The 21,246-nt window shown below is 43.6% G+C and overlaps 1 protein-coding gene across 1 annotated transcript in view; it reads left to right on the plus strand.

The window, feature by feature from the left end:
• Window positions 1-21,246, plus strand: part of LOC307022715 (carbonic anhydrase-related protein 10) — a 365,049-nt gene that overhangs the window by 35,553 nt on the left and 308,250 nt on the right. Inside the window, exon 2 of the mRNA XM_079655602.1 lies at window positions 11,373-11,447. Coding sequence (XP_079511728.1) covers window positions 11,373-11,447 — 75 coding nt within the window. The remainder of the gene's footprint in view (window positions 1-11,372; window positions 11,448-21,246) is intronic.

Here is a 21,246-nt window from a genome sequence, read left to right on the forward strand (position 1 = left end):
TAATGTTTAGATGGATTTTAGGAACTTCCCTCTCGATTCTATTGGCTCTAACGCAGTGGCGAGCCGTCAGGGCCCTCTAGGCCTAAGATATTCTCCCAAAAAATATTTTAAAACATTTTTTTTTAATATGTTTTTTTTAAATACATTTTAAAAAATATATTTTTGTAGTCATATTTTTCATAAGTTTTACCAAAATAAACATTTACAAAGAAATAAATCCTTTGAATCTGCCTATTCAGTTTCTGTTGGAATGTGAAGGGTTAAATGAAAGAAGCTTGTCTCTGCGAGTTACTGTGAAGAGAGGAGCTGATTGGTGGTCCAGCTATACATTCACAGAGGGCCCTATTATAGTAACTCAACGAGAGAGTAATGTCAAATGACATTACAATTGACCAATCATATCTTCCCTCTAAATGGGCGGGCTTTATTTTCGCGGACTTTATGACAAGTTCCGCCCGCTGGGAAGTTTATGCATTTGTTATAACAACGGGTCAAGCTTTCCATAGCAACAACAACTTCCTGTCAATAGCGTAAAATCTCCTTCCAAAGAAAAGCATTTACATACAAAATAGGAAGCCAGTCAGAGGGCCTACAGCAGGGGTCGGCAACCTTTTTTTATATGAAGTGCCATTTAAAATAAAATTGTTATCAGCGTGCCAACGATCGAGAATTATCAACGGGGGAGGGGGGGGGGGGGGGTTGAGGAGCTTGACGCTCGCGGGGAAGGAGTGTGTGGACCTGTCAGCGCAACTTACATGATGCCGAATTTAACAAACACATTTAAATAATTGGTTTAAACGGCATAATAATAAGGACGATCGTCCGTTCTGTGATTCTCCAGAGCACACATGTTATGATATTAGGGTCATGCAGAGTGAGATGAGATCGCTATCCCTTTAAGAGAGAGAGGGGTGTGGCTTGTGCATGTGTGTGTGTGTGGATGGTAGAACGACAGTGAGGGAACGTGTGTATGTTTCTGGAAGTGAAACGAGGCAGCAGAAAAACAGAGGTCTGTGATGTATTTTGTGAAACAGAAGAACAGCTAAATAAATGCAACGGCCTCCGAAGAAGAGCTCGCCTCTCTCCAGTCATTTAAGCTAAAGTGAGTTATTGAACCTGAAGCTTGTTGCTTCTGCCCTCCTCGACTACGGTCTGGGAGCCGACAGGAAAGTTCAACACACAAGATGGCCAGTCCGCCCCTTTGAAGCATATTATTTCGATAACAGATGAACAGATCGGCACTGGGCTTTCAACTAAACACACAGCAACGCAAAAACTGCAGCATTTGTACAGCTCCTTATGGGTACTGCAATTAGTGAAGTGCTTTCCTCCGTGGTGAAACGATCAGCACTGCACCACGGAGGAAAGCGGCAGAAAGTCACCTATAAAGAGAGCGGGGCTGCGATGCGTGCATGGCTTCCTTCTGCAGGTAACGGGGAGACGCGCTCTGGCGGCGGTCTCGGTCAGGATCCAAAAATACAATTTAAATATTTTGCACACTTATTCCACTTATTCCTAGTGTGCCACTGGTTACGGTGCCGCGTGCCAATGCTGGCACGCGTGCCAGGGGTTGCTGACCCCTGGCCTACAGTGTTTCCCCTAGGATGGAGTCATAGCAGCGCTGCTAAGGCACGTGGGCACAGCATAATGTGAGCGCGGAGTGCGTGGAATTTTTTGTGCGTGCGTAGTGCGCCCCGCCAATTTGTTTCTATGAGTTTGCCAGCACAAGAAAGGCTCTTGAGGCCTAGTACCAGGGCCGGTTCTAGACAATTTGCTGCCCTAGGCGAGATTTTAGGCGAGATTTTATATATAAAGATGAAATGAAAAATCTCTACAAAAGACAAATACACTACAAAAACAGAAACTTATTGACATAGGTAATATACGTAAAAATGGCTTCAAACGTATACAGTATTTTATGAACGTGTTTAACCTCACCTGAGCTGTTTATCTCTCTCAGTCTGACAGCAGAGGACTCTCCCTCCACCTTGTTGTTGAAACAGCTCCTTATGTCTTTTAGAGCAGCTAGCTAACCAGATGCTAACAACAAAAATACAAGTAACCGGTGCACGCTCTCTCTCTCTCTCTCTCTCTCTCTCTCTCTCTCTCTCTCTCTCTCTCTCTCTCTCTCTCTCTCTCTCTTTCTCTCGTGCCATACATACACAAACCCTCCCAAGCTTGAATGACACACAGAGACCAATCGAGGGCTTTGATTTATGATCGGTATGGAAGTGGCCATGTCGGCAGGCCACATCATGACAGACAGTCACCCTGTGTGAGGCAGACCCGCTTTGCGCAGCGTTGCGTTCACAATACATCATTTTTTTTTTTAAATCGCCAGACCAGCAGGCCACTTAACAGGCCAGGCCATCGGGAAACCTCCCGGTCCTCCCGATGGCCAGTCCAGGCCTGCCTATTACATACAGTGGCAATGTCTCAAGATTTAGAAAATACACCTTTTTGAACATACAGTAACACAAATACTACAAATCCACATAAAAAACAATCAAAAAGGTTTTTTTTTTTTTTTTTGGACGGAAACTATCATTTTTTTTTACTATGTTCAATCTGAATTTACTTTAAAATAAAAACACCTATATGGATTCTGACTTTTCTACATCCAACTCACAGGTGTATCATTGCTTTGAGAAAAAAGATTATTAATTTACCCCTTTTAGAAGGGAAGATATAGTCAATTGTTCTGGGAATGTCATTTTCGATCCTGAGACCTGAAAAACAGGCTCAGGGGTTAACGGATTGAATAAATTAAAATGTGCCGGAATATTTCTCAGAAGAATGCATCAGGACCAGGTGAAAATTCTATCTGATGTAATTTAAAACTGACGTGATGACTTGTTCTAATACTGCGTGGCATATTGAATGGCAGAGAGCTCATAATCTGCTCTGAGAACACGTAACTGGGACAGCATGTCGGAGCAAATAAGGACAACTAGCACAACGTCTCCACTCCATCAAACAACTGGATAAAGATATGTCCTACCTTTTGAATATATCGAGTCGTTTCATTACAAAGAAGGTCATCCACGGCATTGATTCATTTTCTTTTTACTGAAAAGGCTTATTGCACGAGGCCGCATCAAAAACCCTTTTCTGATAGACTAGAAGAAGACAACAACATGCATACATTTCAAAACCCCATCTACTTAAAACAGTGTAAAATGAATCGTCTACAAAAGCCTCGTGTTTAAACCGGAATGGAACAATCTACCAGCTAATTTTCAATTCGGATGATCTTCAAAAAATCCCCATGACCTCTTATTATGTGATCAGTCATAATACCTTCCCATTATGTTTAATAACGTAATGATTTAATGCTATCACTGACATTCAATTGATAATTGATAATTCATTCCAATGAATTATCAATTGTTATGCTTTGCTTTTAGTATAATCTCCTGATCATGTATGTCTTTTAAAAAAAAAATTCAAGCACATTATTATTTTAGAGAATTTTTTTTTGTGTTTATGGAAAAGTGTTGGTAAGGACCCCTTTGAAAGCAACCAATAATTACCTTATTTATTGCATAGAAAAATCCATATATTATATTCTTAAGAATGGCCCATTACACCGACCGACCGACAGTGACTTGGCCTTCTGGTTGTTGCTGTCAGCTGAAGACTCTTTGATGCTCTCCAGCATTGACCCGCCCACCTCTTGCCCTCTGTACTGCCCCCCCCAATGTGACCCTCTGTGACCCGCCTCTGTGTGTCGACATTAAACCTTCTAGTCAGTTTTTAATTAGCTTCCTTTTCCAAGGGGAAACGTAAAATGAACAAGTCCTTTAGTCTCCTCACATTATACAGCCTCCTCTCATTATCTAGCGCGCACACTCTTTCCAGTTTAGTAAGTAGATAGTTTATATGTTATACTTTATTGTACTGTCATATACCGTCTATCTTAACTGCTCTGGGAACCAATAAAATGGAAAATGGCGATCCATCACCCCCCCCTCTCCCACCTCCCGTAGAGTCTCGTCTGCATTTCCCTTTATAGATTGGAGGCACTTCCTTTCTGCTGATGTCAGGAAGTGTGTTTTGGGGCGCAGCCAGGCGATGTGACTGTTTTAACTCTCGCTCTCTTTTGATGAGCCACAGGAAGTGATTATGTCTCATCTATCAGCAGCCACTCATCTGGAGTGTGACAGCAAAATTATATCATTTTATAACAGCATTTTTGATGTTTGATTCAATTAGTTTTTTATTAATTTAATAAAAAAAACATACATTTGGATTGAATAATTATATTTGCATTCAAGTGATAGATTTATAAACTCCTCTCTTGAGCTCAGATCTCCCTCAGGTCTTATAACATGTTCAGGCTCTGCGCACATCCTAATTTGTCTTTCCTTGTAAGCTAGCTACGTCGTACTTGCATACTCGCTCAGCACAGTCAATGTCAAGTTCTTCCGGGTTTTGGCCTCTATTCAGTGTTTTGCCCGAACTTGAGAGGCTGGAGTCCAACAGAGGACGCTTGGACAACTCAGATTCTTTATTTTGTCTTTATTTTCTGCTCTGCAGTTTTCAAATCAGACTTTGCATCAGATTCTCATCAGGTTGAAAACCTTCAAAACACAGAGGACAAACAAATGTTAGTTCACATGCAAATAAAATCCTAAACATTTTCTATGCCTCATTGCATTATTTCTAATAATGATTCAGTCACATTCCTGTGATAATTCAATGATAATTAGTTGATACAGCATTCCCACTACTTGTTCTTCGACGCACAAAATTCTTTATTATTCCGCCGGGTTATTTATCGCCTCTTCTCCTCCCAGATTCCACATCGCAGAAACTCCGTTCAAACATCAAAACGTTCAGCTCGGTCGGGAATCGATGGCTATTACTTTTCTCATTCAGAACTTTCATAATTCCAGAGATACATCCCATAATTCATCATATGTTTAACATGGAAGTCAATGGAGAAACTCTTCAGACTTGAACATTTTTCATGCGACTGCAACTGCTAACTGTTCATTCATACTCTCACTCAGAAACCTCATTCCAACTTTAAAATGTCACACATCTTTCTGAAATTATTCGTGTAACACAACTTTTAAATCTGATTCATACTTTTAGAGATATTAAACGTTGTTCAGACCTTGGTAAAGAGGCCTTCTTCAAATTTTAGAGTGCGTGATGTCACAGCTAGAGTGGAGGACAGATTTAATTTTGCCTTCATATTTTCTTTTAAAACTGCCATAATTCACAAACCCACGTCGTTAGCTCAAATATAAACACCTGTGTCATGGAACACGGTGATGTCATAACTCCAACTGACATGCTCAGAGCAGCATACTTCATACAATGGTTAACACAGCTCTACATCAAACTACATCAAATCTGATTTTTTCGTAATGTGGTGTTACTATGGCAACGCATCCCTCGCCATAAAACAGCAGCAGACTTCAGATAATGGTTAATGGTCCGGCCCTCAACAGCTCTACGTCAATTATGGGGTGTCTTCATATGCCGTTTCCATTTGAAACGGCATCCCTCGCCATGAAACACGATGTCGCTGTAACTCCAATCGACACAGTCCGATCGTCCTCAAACTTCGCCTGTATATCACCGGTCCATGCCTCAACAGCTCTACGCAAAATCTGAGATCTCACCATAGGCTGTTTCAATGGAAACGCATCCATCGCCAAAAATCACAAAGTTGTCGTAACTGATATGAAAATGGTCAAAACACCACCAGACTTCAGATGACAGTTAATGGTCCAGCCCTCAACATGTGCCATTAGTGAGTTTTCCTCAAAAGCTGTTGCCATGGCAACGCATCCCTTGCAATAAAAGACGATATTGCTATAATTCCTATGAAAATTGTCAAAAAGTGCTCAAACTTCACATGTGTGCTAACAGTCTAGGCGTGAAGACATCTACGGGACAGTTTTGAGATTTCTTCAAATGTTGTTGCCAAGGAAACACAATGCTTGCCATGAAACACGGTTTTCTCATAACTTCAGTGAAAATGCTCCAAACAGCCCATAACTTCACAGGTTTGGTAGCCAGGTAGCCGTCAACATATCTAAGCTTATTATGGGGTGTCATCAAATACCGTTGCCATGGCTACAGATCATTTGCCATGAAGTTAGTTCAATAGTTTGCAGTTCAAATATTCTAAAATAGTGAAAGTGCATGAAGTTATAAAAACTCATCAGATATCTGAACAAATACAGACATTTAATGAAGTGATTCAGAAATAACTAAACAGGGTAAAGCAGACTGCTTGTGTTACTCTTCACAGAGACCTCCTGTTACGATTATTGTGTTATGTCACGTTTTGTATGTCTTGTTTTGGGTGTTTTGCTGTTCTCCCTGTCATGTTTTCCTCCTTGTATGTTGTCTGGTCCTTTTCCCTGTGTTTTTCCTCCTGTCGTTAGTTTCCCTGGTGTGTCTAGTTGTCTGATTGTGTTCACCTGTGGCCCTTGTGTTTCTCCTCCCCTGCCCGGCTGTTTCTCGTCTTGTGATTATCCCTCCCTGTATTTAGTCTTGTCTCTTCCTGTGTTCAGTGTTGGTTCGTCTTTTGTTTGTGACTGAGTTCACCGGTGAGTGTTCTGTTTTGTACAAGTTATTATTTTATCCTTAAAATAAAGGCAATATCAGTGTAATCTGCATTTGGGTCCTGCTTGCTTCACCCACCGTAACAGTACGAACCAACACAAATATGGGCCCAGCATATCCTTTTGAGCAGGAATTGTTGGATTTTACCTTTTCTTTGGCTACCTGCTCCGATCGATGGATGGGAGCGTCTGGGGTTCAGCAGCGAGTGGCTGCTCTGGCAGAGGCGCGTCAGATAACAATGGAGAAATCAGGCCTGGTGAGGTTCTTACCTGGCTTGATTTTGGAGTTCCTCTCGGTGTGTTATCCCCTGCCTACTAGCCTCAGGCATGCTAGCTCTCTGCCTCCCAATTCCCTTTATGACACCACACGCATCGGTGTGGTCCGTTTGGAGTCAACCCTTGCTTCTGCCCCAGCTCCTGCTCCTGTCCAGGAGCCGTTCTCTGGAACTCGTCTGGCTTTTGGAGGTCCACGAAGCCTCCAAACGGCTCCTAAAAGAAGGTGTCGCAAGGCAAGGCTAGCAGCCCGAGCCCCAAGAGCCATGGTTCCGGCCCAAGTTCTGGCCCCAGCAGCCATGGTTCCAGAACCAGTTCCGGCCCCAGCAGCCATGGTCCAAGACCCAGTTCTGGCCCCAGCGGCCATGGTTCCGGCCCTGGTTCCGGCCCCATCAGCCATGGTCCCGGCCCCAGTTCTGGCCCCAGTAGCCATGGTTCCAGACCCAGTTCTGGCCCCGGCAGCCATGGTTCCGGCCCCAGTTCTGGTCCCAGCAGCCATGGTTCCAGACCCAGTTCTGGCCCCAGCAACCATGGTTCCAGACCCAGTTCTGGCCCCAGCAGCCATGGTCCCGGTCCCTGTTCTGGCCCCAGCAGCCATGGTTCCAGACCCAGTTCTGGCCCCGGCAGCCATGGTCCCGGCCCCAGTTCCGGCCCCAGCGGCCATGGTTCCAGACCCAGCTCTGGCCCCAGCTGCCATAGTCCCATCTCTAGTCCCATCTCTGGTCCCTTCTCTAGTCTCTTCTCGAGTCCTAACTCAAGTCCCTTCTCTAGTCCCTTCTCTGGTCCCTTCTCTGGTCCCCTCTCTAGTCTCTTCTCGAGTCCCCTCTCTAGTCCCTCCTCTAGTCCCTTCCCAAGTCCCTCCTCTAGTCCCTTCTGTAGTCCCTTCCCTATTCCCTCCTCAGGTCACTTCTCTAGTCCCTTCTCCAGTCCCACCTCTAGTCACTTCTCTAGTCACTTCTCAAGTACCAACTCTATTCCCATCTCAAGTCCCATCTCAAGTCCCTTCTCTAGTCCCTACTCAATTCCTTTCTCAAGTCCTTTCTCAAGTCCCTCCTCTAGTCACCTCCCTAGTCACTTCTCTAGTCCCATCTCTATTCCCTTCTCCAGTCCCTCCTTTAGTCACTTCTCTAGTCCCATCTCAAGTTCCCTCTCGAGTCCCCTCTCCAGTTTCTTCTTAAGTCCCCTCTCAAGTCCCCTCTCAAGTCACCTCTCAAGTCTCCTCTCGAGTTCCCTCTCGAGTTCCCTCTCAAGTCATCTCTGGAGTTCCCTCTCAAATCACCTCTCGAGCCCCCTCTCAATCCCCGTCTCGAGTCCCCTCTCAAGTTCCCTCCTCAAGTTCTTACTCAAGTCCCAACTCAAGTCCCTACTGAAGTGCCGTTGGAGGTTCCGCTGGGGGTCCTGCCAACTCCATGTCCTGTGCCGTTGGAGGTCCCGCCGACTACGTTCCTGCCGGGGGTCTTGCCAACCCTATGTCCTGTCCCGTTGGGGGTCCCGCCGACTACTCTTCTGCCGGGGGTCCGGCCAATCCTATGTCCTGTGCCGTTGGAGGTTCCGCTAGGGGTCCTGCCAGCTCCATGTCCAGTCCCGTTGGAGGTCCCGCCGACTACTCTCCTGCCGGGGGTCCTGCCAATCCTATGTCCTGTTCCTCTGGGGGTCCCGCCAAAAACTCTTCTGCCGGGGGTCCTGCCGACCCCTTGTCCTGTTTCGTTGGAGGCCCCGCCATCACCTGTCTCGCCGGGGGTCCTGCCAACTCCTGGTCCTCTTCCGTGGGGTATTCTGCCGAAGCCTGTCTCACCGGCTCCGGTCCTGTTCGGCGACACCGGGTCCTGCCCGGCCTCCGGAGCTGTCTGGTCTTCGCCCTCGACCCCGGCCCCCTGACAGCTGCGGTCTTCGCCCTCGAGCCCGGCCCCCTGAGTGCCGCGGTCTTCGCCCTCGGGCCCGGCCCCCTGACTCTTCCTGCCGCAGCTTTCGCCCTCATGCTCGGCCCCCTGAGTTCGCCCGCTGTGGCCTTCGCCCCACCTTGGACTCTGCCTTGCCCCCGGGCCGTCTGCCCGAGTCCCCCTTTTCGGCTTCTGCCTTGCCCCCGGGCCGTCCGCCCGAGATCCCTTCCGGGTCCTCCACTGTGCACCTGGGCTGTCAGCCCAAAATCCCGTCCTCCTGACCCCCTCCACCCACCCTGGTGGCCTAGTGATTTATCTCAAACTCCTCTGAGTGTTATACAGGCTGAGAGGGAGTTCTTTATGGCTGAAGAACTTCTGAGGACATGGGGCGTGTTTTTAGTTTTGAGAGGAAATCTTAATAATAATCCTGCCGCAAACGCAGTGGTTTACTTTATTAAAAGTACAAATAACATATTGTAAAAATGCTACATTTCAAGTAAAAGTACTGCATTGAGATTAAGTAAAGGTGTGTATGTACGATTATTCAAATGTAATAAACATACTAAACTGAATTTATAAAGTAACTGTAAAATAAATGTAGTGGAGTTAAAAGTACAAACTTGGCTTCCAACATTAAGTATAGTATAAGTATGAAGTGATATCCAATAGTACCTCAGATGTAAACTTAATTAGAGTACTTGAGTAAATGTACTCAGTTACTCTCCACCACTGCACAGAGGATCCACTCACCTCCGGCAGTCTCTCTGATAATCACTGCAACAAGCTATAATGGGGAAAGTACAGGGTCTAAAGTGTTAGCAATAGCAATTTTAACAAGTAATCTATCATCTAAAGTGGTAAAATGTGTTAGAAAAGCAACTCCAATCTATACTCTGGAGGCCGACTGCTGTTTCCGCTTTTATAAACAGGTTGCAGCGCAGATTTCCTCTGAGAAAAGAACCTTTTCTGGAGCATATCCAGCGGCCCACCCCTCTCAAATTGAACCTGCTCTCAGTGTTGCTGCAGCAGGGTGTGTGGAGCGGATATGAGAGGAGGGGGGTTGTTCAGCCACCTCAATTTATATCAAAGACAAGCAGCAGGGCAGCCTGTGGACCTCCATCAGCGCAATCTGTGAATGAACAGGAAAGAGAAAAGTTAAGGTGTGAAAAGCAATAACCCAGAGGCTCGCTGGGTAATTCTCCGTCATCTCTCTCTCTGTGCTGAGACCTTCACTTAGTCACCTCAATTATACTGTACCGCTGCTCTAATCTGGGCCTTCCTTCTACTGCACACACCTTGATGGAATGCAATTCCACACTCAAGTCTATGGGGAGTCATCGCATCGGGGGGGTTTACACTGGAAATAATGCTCCAAAAACAAGTAAAAGATAATGAGAACAAGGTAGTAGTAGTTAGTTGAAAGCAATCATATTAAGTTGAACCACATTTGTATGCAATATTTAATACAGTTATGTGACATCTGCTGACATCATACATTTAATTAAATTCAACCTTTCAGTTTTTCAGTGTGCTTAAAAAGTATCTAAAAACAAGACCCTATATATATCTCACTGCATTGTTACTTCTTAACCCTCCTGTTATCCTTGGGGTCAATGTGACCCCATTCAATGTTTAATGTATCCAAAAAAGGTTCACATTATTTGTTTTGATTAGTATTTCCTGACTTTTCCTAATTTAGTGAGGACTAATGGGTAAACATCAAATGAACATGAAGATCTTTTTTAAATGTCCTGTACGCACTTTGTACGTATCGGTGTTCCTTGGGGTCAATTTGACCCCAGGCTGTTTTAGTAGTATAAAACATATACAAATGCCAATATTTTACACATATTTGTTTAGATTGGGTAGGATGATATTGAGGTGACTATTACATACAAATGTATCATTGTAAAACAAAACAACCCTCTGCTTTAGTTATTGGTCCTTTAAGAACATCAAAAAGATCTTACTTTAACAGTTTATTTCAGTCAGTGAGATTTATATATGTTTCGATAGTCACATAATAGGAATTCTGGATGTATAAAGGGGTCTGTAGAAGGGAAGGTTAAGGTAATGTTTTATTTAAATGGTTATTTAGGTAGTCAACTAAGATACCTAAAGCACCAGAGACATACAGTACATGTTGGTTAACATTTGGAATATGATCATTGTCTTGAGTTTTAAACCAGATTATAAAGGGTGTAAAGTAAATCCGAGGATAACAGGAGGGTTGAGTGATTATGTCTTATATCAAGTGTAAAGACATATTCTGACTAAAGTTAAACACATTTTCTTGGCAACATTTCAAGTTGTTGCAGTTGTTTGATGTGTGGGTGGGTGGGTGGGTGCGTGTGTGTGTGTGTGTGTGTGTGTGTGTGTGTGTGTGTGTGTGTGTGTGTGTGTGTGTGTGTGTGTGTGTGTGTGTGTGTGTGTGTGTGTGTGTGTGTGTGTGTGTGTGTGTGTGTGTGTGTGTGTGTGTGTGTGTGTGTGTGTGTGTGTGTGTGCGTGTAGTCGTACCAGAAGGTGTGCAGTGCGTTTGGAAATGGCGTCGGAGGAAGGTCTGCGTTTCTGCGTTCTTGTCTGAGTTTCAGAATAGTGACTGATGTCCCTGTTCTGTTTTCTCTCCTCACAGCACAACCCAATGCGCCGAAAATTCAGGACGGATGGTGGGCGTACAAGGAGGTGGTGCAGGGGAGCTTTGTTCCAGGTGAGTCTCAGAACACTTTGCAGCACTGTGAAGCCTGCTGGTTCCATCAGAATACTGATTTTCCTGGAACTAAATTGTGTGCTTGATCCTGATGGCGGTGCTTATTACATATTTAGAAAAACATGGGGCCACCTTGCCATTGGCATCAGTTATTATTCTGACACACTTCTACACCTTCCCATACAAATGACGCTTTTTCTCTGATTGATTGACGGCAGCTCACATTTCCCTCCATCTTGTTGTGTTTCTGTGTGTCAGGCCAATTTTTTCCCCAAGATTTACAGTTTCTGCCTAGCTGAGGTGCTTTGATGAAGCCTGCAGGTGGCTGTGTGTAAGTGTGTCTACATGGGTAATGTCTATGCTTATGAGTATGGTTAAAACAATTAGGAACAGCAATGAGGAGAAAGACTGAACATAACTTTTGAACAGAAAAGTTTGCAAGGACTCACTCAGACTGAAGGTCTAATGTAAAGCTGATGGTGAGGAAGAGACTTGGGGCCTACATTTAGCTAATATTCTTTATTTTACATCATTAAACAATAACGTTAAACCTGTTTTTTTTTTTTTAAATGCAACAGTTCAGAAATTAAACAAAGCAAGTCATTGCTGTTAATCAACTCTTATTATCATCTCTGTGTGCCACGCTGAATGCAGGCCATGTTGAGACCGTCACTCAGAGAAGAAAGGATGAGTGTCTGAATTATCAGAGTAATGTAACTCGACAAACTAAGACCTACACTGTACCAGAGCATGAGGAAAACATCTGGAAAATTGCAGCAGAAATCAGAGATGACAGAAGTTTATTTCTTTACGTTCAGCTGTTCTCCCTTGCCAACATGTAGTGCAGAATTACCCAGGACTCACAGCAGATCTTCTAAAGACAATGAATAATCCATTCACTTCTGTTTGTTAATATTTCTCAGAGATTAACAGTTGGTAGCTCTTAATTCTCCAGAAGGGAGAAATAGATGAAGTTATTAAAGGGCTGCTTGGTAACTGTAATAACCATGATGGAAAGATGACATCATATTTCAGTGGCGAACCTTGTATATCACAATTGGACCTTCTGTAGAAACCCCCCCCCCCCCCCCCCCCTCCGCTATAATGTCCATCTTTTCACTGAATCGTTAAAAACAATAAAAGTGTTCACCACTGTCATAATTACATCCTGTACCAGTTTGAGGAAGGTTATAGTCTCCAAAGTAAGACATGATGTCAATATCAGACAACATTTTATTCTCTTCAGTGAACACATGCTTCATCAATGTAAAGATTTGTTTCATTGCACTTGCCTTTTTGCCTTTATCAAAACTGTTCAACTTCATCCAAGAAAAATAGCATGTTTAGTAGCTGCTTGAAAAGGTCATTGGGTTATAGTTTCATCATGTACTCTACTACTTGCATGTTTATATTGGACACATCTACATGGCACTATTCATATCTGAAGGCAACATGCAGCTGTTCGTAAGACAGCATGCTGTTTTTTTTCAAAAATGCATTCAGTGTCTTGGAAATAATTTAACATAAAACAGGTGTTAACTGATTCGCACTTCTAAGAGGCACATTTTTAAAAGCAAGTGTTAATTTTGAGTGCACATTTGTATTCTATTTGGGCATGTACACTTCAATGCTACCTTGATGAGTGTGGTGACCCTTCCTTAAAGTGAAAATTACTCAAAACCCAATTTTGGGCAGAGGATGCATTAATAAGGTGGTGTGAAAATGAGCAGCCATTACTGCTGAGTGTTAACCCCGGAGACCTTCAATTAAAGAAAACACATCCCTCTTCAGTCTTTATCATTCTTACTGGAATACTCATTCTGAACAGCTTAAAGTGGACCAATATATTAGAAACATATATTGTAGGGCCATACTTTTTTTTGCTTGAAATCCCAAACAGATCCCCCATTGTAGCCATCCCTCATACTGCTCATACCCCTCTTTTGCAGCAAGGAGGCGGAGCTAATGCCTTATCAGAATTCTACCGGTGATAAAGTTAAATTTGGTTGTGATAAAACGTCATCCTGTTCTAAACCACATCAAAGATTATTTCTGAAACAGTATGGAGCTCAAATGCTTTTTCTCTTGCAGGTTTATCATAAGGTGAGTTCTTTTTTTATTTCCTGCTTTTTAAACACGTGTGCTCTTCAGTACAGGTTAGCTCTGAGTGTCAGCGAGGCTTGCTAATATAAACAAAGACGAGATTACGTCCAAAACACTTCAGGCATTGTTTCTGATAGCAACTTTCTGTGGGTCCGCCATCCGATATTACGTAATATCGGCAGCAGATCTGTATCCACTCGCTGTATCCGCTCGCTGTACCCCCGTTTTAAAAAGATTTGGATACGGAGGTAAAGAGAGAGGGTTTTATTTGCTGATGCTGTGTGAGTTCCCCGACACACCAGGGACACATATGTATGTATAAAAGACATCAAAAAGTGCATTTTGCAGCAAATGTAGCTGGCAGACATTTCTAACGAGAACTAACCCTGGGTTACGCCACATTTCATGAATCAGCTGGTGAATCTGAACAATTTCATTTACAGCCAAAGGTGAAGATTCAGGATTCAAAGGTTTTAAGAACTGCAGCCTCCCATTCTCCTCCAACAGAGCAACATACCATTTATATTAAGATATAAACACAATAAATAGACTTAAAATGAAGGAATAATTTATATGTACATCCAAAATAGAATGAGCAAATAAAATATAAAATGAAATAGCATACAGTGGAATAACATGCTTCTTATTGTAATATCATATACCTGTTGACTTTAAACATATTGAAGTGGTGACACTTCGCAGAGCTCAGGAGTTGAGTCTTATGAAATTATGATGGAGAACACTGACCCTGAGTCAGCTGCTGGCACACTGATGAAGGCTGGGTGAGGGAAGGTCTATAGTGAGGGGATCTTGTATTGTGGTGGTTGAACAGTGAATAAAGGATTATGTTTCCCAAGAAAACACTGAAGCTGTCCCATGTCAGGTCTGCACCGCACTGCTAACCCAGCAGCTTCATCAGTTCATCTTGCTCCTCCCCTGGGCCCCAGAACATCAGTTACTTTTGCTGCGTTACATTTATATTGGAAGTTGGAGGTTGGATCTGTGAGGGATGTCCCATCAGAGTTGACCAAGGTCCAATAGAACTAGTCAGGGTTAGTGTTACGTTCCCTATTGGGCTAGGGGAACCAAAGGGAAATAACACGACCAGAGTGGAATTGGTATTAATTATAAGCGTTTATTTAAAAACAGCTGTAAACAAAATGGCAGGCAAGCAGCCTGAAACAAACAAAAGAGCCAAAAGGGCACAGGTTGACAAATAAACAACTAAAGGAGGACTCTAAAAAAGGAGTCTAAACGCATACGGGAAATAACACTATCACACTAAATAAAGAACGAAAACCTCACTTCAAGAGTGGTACAACTAACCGAGGGAGTCTACACAAAACACAGCTAAACTAAAGGCAACAGTCACAAATCCTAACTATACTCTAAACACTAACTAAGCTACTCTACACTCTAACTAACCTACTCTAGACACTACTAATAACACAAGTTTTAACCCCAGAACAAAGAGCAAGTAGCGAGAGGCATCTGTCCCCATACAGAGCCTCCAGAATGATGATTGTCCCCAAGCTTTGTAGTCATCTCCAGCAGGTGTGCGCCGGCTGTGCGCTGCGATTGCAGTCCATGTAAACATTTATAAAAAAAACACATTCTTTTAAAAGACTTAAAATTGTCAAAACTCAAGAAATTGTGTTTTTCAAGGATGGTACAGTGGTGGTATGAATGTGGCTTTCTGTCACACACCTTGATAGCTCTCTTGTACAGCTGTTCTATGGGTTTCAGGTTTGTGGCACAAGCAAACGACCAGTTTGTCAAACAGTATTCAATGTGGGATATAATCATACAGTGGAGGTATGACTTTGCAGCATTGACAGTTAAGAAAGGTCTGATTTGTTTAAAATGTTGCAAGTTGAATTTAATGGTATTGGATACCTTCTTAATATGTTTCTTAAAAGTCAAGTTTGAGTCCAATATGACTCCAAGATACTTGAAGTGGGGGACTAGTTCTAATTCTGCTCCGTTTAAAAAAACATTGGATCCTTCGATTTTGACTGGTCGTTTACTGAACATCATGCATACTGTTTCTTTTGCATTTAACTGTAAGCAAATATTGTTCAGCCACTGTTGAACCTTGTCCAAAGCATTTGAGAGACAGGATGAGATCATTTCAGTGTTTTTCCCGTGTATAAAGATAACCGCATCATCGGCATACATTTGCACATTCAACTCAGGACATACATTAGGAAGTCATTAATGTACAGTGAAAAAAGTAACGGTCCAAGATATGGAACCTTGTGGAACCCTAACAGGGTTGACAAGGTAGGGGGATTTGGTACCGTTGACCAAAACACACTGTTTCTGTTCGATAAGTAAAACTTAAACCAATGTATCGAAACTGCCGAAAAATGAGTCAGCTTTGTAAGGAGCACTTGGTGGTCAACAGTGTCAAAAGCCTTCCTGAGATCAAGGAAGACAGCACCAACATATGGGCTCGTGTCCAACATACATTACACATTAACCTTTTCCACAAAGACACAGTTAGCTGTCTCAGTGGAGTGGTGAGCACGGAAACCAAACTGCATTGGGTGGAGTGGAGCGAAACCTTTATCTAAATGTTTGGTAATTAGTTTTGACACCCATTTCTCAGCCACCTTAGACACAGGGGAGGATGCTGATTGGTCTGTAATTGGACATCATTGCCCTATCCCCAGATTTAAAGATCGGTGTCACCGTGGCCACCTTCCAGGATGATGGGACTTCCCTCGTGCTAATAGATTGATTCACTAGCATAATAATTGGTTTTATTTGACCATCAATATTTGTCTTTATAAAGTTGGTGTCTAAATCATCTGCATCCCTAGCCTTAGAACCTCTTAACCCTAAGATTATATATATATTGTGATACTTAGATTAACTAGGAGTGGCAATTTAATATGTCTCAAAAGTAAAACACACAACCCTTAGTTTTTTTCAGTAGATGTGTCTCAAGTGTAGGTCTTTGTATTGCATTAGTCATTGTAATGGAAGACATTTTTAGAGTAACCCTCCAAAGCCTGTCTGCACATATGGGCCTTTCATATTGCAACAACCTTTGCTCATTTCAGACTAATAATACAACGTCTTAGAGCAGCAGTCTATTACAACAAATATCATCTTACTTACCTTTATCTGCTGTTCATCAATTATAATGATTTCATAGGAATAAACCGCGCTGCCACAGCTAGTTTCTACACATTTCATCATCTGTTATAGGGTATAGTGAAGTAACATATTTTTTATTGGCAGCCAAACATAATAAAGTAGAAATGGAAATGATTCTGGCTCGCTGTGCGGGGGTGCAGCAGGTCTCTGAGCCTCCTCCCCCTCCTCACCTGTAATGGCTCTCTCTCCGCCCTGACGCTCTCTCTGTGGAGATCACAAACTGCATCTTAAGACATTTGCTCCCCAAGGTTAGCAAAGCAAACGTAATCCCACTCTCAGACCTGTGTCCCTGCGGCTGACCTTTGGTATATTGCTTATCCTTCCTGAGCTCTCTCAATTAGCTTTTAATTTGGGAAAGGTCACAGATAACCACTTCTCTCCTCCTCCTCCTCCTCCTCCTCCTCCTCCTCCTCCTCCTCCTCCTCCTCCTCCTCCTCCTCCTCCTCCTCCTCCTCCTCCTCCTCCCTCAATGTGCTTCAGTCTGTCACTGTTACTGAGGCACGCAGGACATGTGATTTATTTAATTCACGTATTTTGTTATTATTTTAAAACTGAACTTTTACTCTGCAGTGCAACTATTTACGGTTCCTGCTGTGTTGTTAAACCTGATTCTAACCCATGACATCATCAGAGGAACAAGCAGAATGGACGAGCAGAAACAGCTAATAATCTGCCGTTATAATGCTTCATATTATTCAACAATTAAACAATTCTACTGTTACATTATTTATTTGCTTCTTGGATTGAATAATAGTCGGATTATTGACACTCGTTCATTTGTACGGGTCAGTTTGTGTTTTATCACATTTTGTCAACACGTTCCGCATAATTGTATTAGTTTAGTTAGTTTACGTTAGTTAAAAATACAAATAAGACATATAAGTACACGTCCATGGTTAAAAATAAGTAGCAGCATTTTAAAAGCGAACATGTGTTGAGATGGTATATCATTTATGCGAGGCACATTATAGTGATTATTGCAACAAATGCAGGATGTAGAAGAGCACCAACACAGCCTGAAGGCAGTGCTGGGAGGCTACACATGTCCTGAGGAGGAACAGAATGAGTTATCATGCTGAATGAGTGATCCACCCCCACTCACTCTGCATGTACTTCAACATTTTGCATGTGTGATGACTCCACTGTGACTTTAAAGGTCCCCTTTTATGCAAAATGCACTTTGTAATGTATGGTATATGGATGGCCAGAAACACTTCTGCAAAGGGGTGTGGCCAGCAGCAGCTCATTAGCATTTAAAGCTACAGACACAGAATCAGCACTTTTGAAACAGGGCTGAAACAGAGGGGATTATGGGATGCTGCCATGATCCGTTTGGTGTTTCAGCCAATCAGAGACATGTTTTGTATATAATAATAATAATAATAATATATTTTATTTATAAGCGCACTTTTCATTTGCGTAAACAAAACTCAAAGTGCTACAAAATTAAAATGGTAAAACAAAACCACAAAAACAATAAAAAAAACAATTTAAAAACAATTAAAAACAACATAATAAAAGCTGTGACATTCATGCCGGCATGGCATAATGTGGGGGATTTAAAAATCTAGTTAAAGGCTATTCTAAAAATATGCGTTTTTAGGCCTTTTTTGAAAGCCTCCACAGTCTGTGGTGTCCTCAGCTGGTTTGGGAGGGCATTCCACAGTCTCGGAGCAGTGGAGCAGAAGGCTCGGTCTCCCATGGTCTTCGGTTTTGTCCTTGGTGGGATGAGGAGGTTTGCCTTTACTGAACGTAGGTTCCTCGTGCAGGTTTGTGGGATGAGCAATTCCTTGATGTAGGAGGGAGCATTTCCATATATGCACTGATGAGTGAAGAGGGTGATTTTGTAGTCAATCCTGAGTGAGACCGGGAGCCAGTGCAGTGATTTGAGGATGGGTGTGATGTGTTCGTACTTCCGCACTCTCATCAGGATCCTAGCAGCGGTGTTTTGGATGTATTGCAGCTTCTGCATGCTCTTGCTAGGAATCCCAATGAGAAGTGCATTACAGTAGTCCAGACTGGAGGAGACAAAGGCGTGGACAAGTTTTTCAGCATCTGCCAGACTGAGTGTGGGGCGGAGTTTCGCAATATTTCTCAGGTGGTAGAAAAAGGTCTTGCATATTTGCTTGATGTGGGCCTCAAAGTTCAGGTGAGGATCCATTTTAACTCCCAGATTGGTAACCGTTGATGAGAGTGGAATGTTCTAACCGGAGAAGGTGATGCTGGTGATGGCGGATGAACCAAGAATGGCTTCAGTCTTGGAGCTGTTTAGCTGGAGGAAGTTGTGCTTCATCCACACCTTTATCTCCTCCAGGCATGTGGTTATTGTGGATGATGGCAGAGGTGGTTGGAGGGGCAGAGGGGGTTGGGTTTGCTCTGATGTACAGCTGTGTGTCATCAGCATAGCAATGGAAAGATATTCCATGCCGGCTGATGACACGACCAAGGGGGGATATGTATATGATGAAAAGGGTGGGGCCGAGGACTGATCCTTGGGGGACACCGCAAGTCACAGAGTGAGTTCTTGATTTAGCCGCTCCCAAGGTGACGTGCTCAGTCCTCCCGGTGAGATAGGAGGTGAACCAGTTTAAGGCAGAGTCAGAGAGTCCAATTGTAGTGTGAAGACAGTGGAGTAGGATGTCAGGGTCGACGGTATCAAATGCTGCAGTTAGATCCAGGAGGAGGAGGAGAGATGGAGATCCGGTGTCAGCTTTCATCAGCAGGTCATTGTTCACCCTGACTTACGGCCCATCTACACTACAGGCATGAAAAAATCTTGAAGCTGGGCGTGTCTGAAGCTTGGCGATTTTTTGCGAGCAACCAATCACATGAATCTCCCGCCCCCGACATACAAAGCAATAGCAATGTTAAAACGAAGTAAACTGGATATAAACTCTCCAAAAGGGCGAAAAAACTATCAGTTTCACCCACTGTCTCTGCCACCTCCCTCCATGCCTGGTTCCTCCGGTTTGTATCCCGGTAAATAGTTCCGGTCGTAAAGAACCGGCTGATTTGCTACCGTAATATCTCGTTTGGAATATGAGGAAATGAACTGCGGTCTGGCTCTCCCAGCTTGCACGCGGTTGGATTGGCTGAGCTTGCACTGGCGGGATTTGCATAAACGGAATTTGATTGGCTGATGCCAAGCATCGAGCCTCAAAAGTTGAACATTGTTCAACTTTTGATGCCGATACATGCTCGTGATGCTTGCAAAGCCATGCCATGCTCCCCACAATGCAGTTCGGCGAAGATTAAAAATCTTCTACGTCACCCCATTCAAGTGAATGGGCGAAGCGTTGAAAGCATTTTTTGATGCCTGTAGTGTAGACGTACCGTAAGGCAGTTTCTGTACTGTGGCCCTGGCGGAAACCAGAATGGAATTTTTCAAAGAGTTTATTCAGTGTTAGATGTTCCTGGATCTGAATGGCAACTACTTTCTCCAGTACCTTGGATAGGAATAGCAGGTTGGAGATGGGTCGGTAATTGGATAGGACTCCAGGGTCTAAAGCAGGTTTTTTGAGGAGTGGTTTGATGACAGGGAAAGGGGTCCAGGGCACAGGTGGAGGGTTTCATCTTTTTGATGATGGCCTCAACTTCATGTTGCGAGATGTTAGTGAAGCAGCAAAGAGGCTGGGTCGGTCCAGGCTGGGGGTTGACGGTCAGGACTAGCAGAGCAGCGGAGTTTGAGAGGAGAGAGCGGACGGTCTCTACTTTTTTCCTGAAAAATGTGATGAAATGATCAAACTGCTCCTCTGTGGTGTCTTTGTGTAGCGGAGTCTGAGGTTTGAGGAGATGGTTTATGGTGGAAAAAAGTAGCTTGGAGTTGCCAGGACTATTGTTGATGATGGTGGAGTAGAATTTTGACCGTGTGTCTCTGAGGGACTTTGCGTAGGCATTTTGGTGGTCCCGGTATGCCTGTCTGTGAACAGAGAGGCCTGAAGCCTTGAAGCGCCGCTCGAGGACACGCCCCGCTGTCTTCATTTTCCTCAGCTCGCAGGTGTACCAGGGGACTGAGCGTGAGAAAGTGACTGTTCTGGTTTGACAGGGGCGTGAAGATCCAAGAGACTGCTCAGAGATTTATTGTAAAAATCCACAGATTCATTTACTGATGTAGGAGTTATTGTGGAGAGATGCTGGAGATCCGAGGTCATGGTGTCCGGGTTGATGTTTTTCAGATTTCTGAAACGGATTTGACGCTTGGGTTTGGTAGCAGCAGTGGCAGCTCCATTGAGATGGCCTTGTGATCCGACACACCTAGATCGTAAACTGATAGTTTACTAATGGGGGCAGAGTTTGTGATTACAAGGTCCAGTGTGTATCCCCTAGTGTGTGTGGGGACATCAACATTTTGTGTTAGGTTGAGGCAGTCCAGAAGGTGTAGGAACTCGGCTGCAGAGTGACAGGAGGGGGTGTCAACGTGAATATTAATGTCTCCTAGTATTGTAATGTTGGCAGAGGTAGCACAGAGTGTACTGAGAAGATCGTGGATCTCTAGGATGAAGGCAGAGTTGGGTTTGGGTGGCCGGTAGAT

This window comes from Notothenia rossii (assembly GCF_949606895.1).
Source record: "Notothenia rossii genome assembly, chromosome: 10".
Classification (NCBI taxonomy): domain Eukaryota; kingdom Metazoa; phylum Chordata; class Actinopteri; order Perciformes; family Nototheniidae; genus Notothenia; species Notothenia rossii.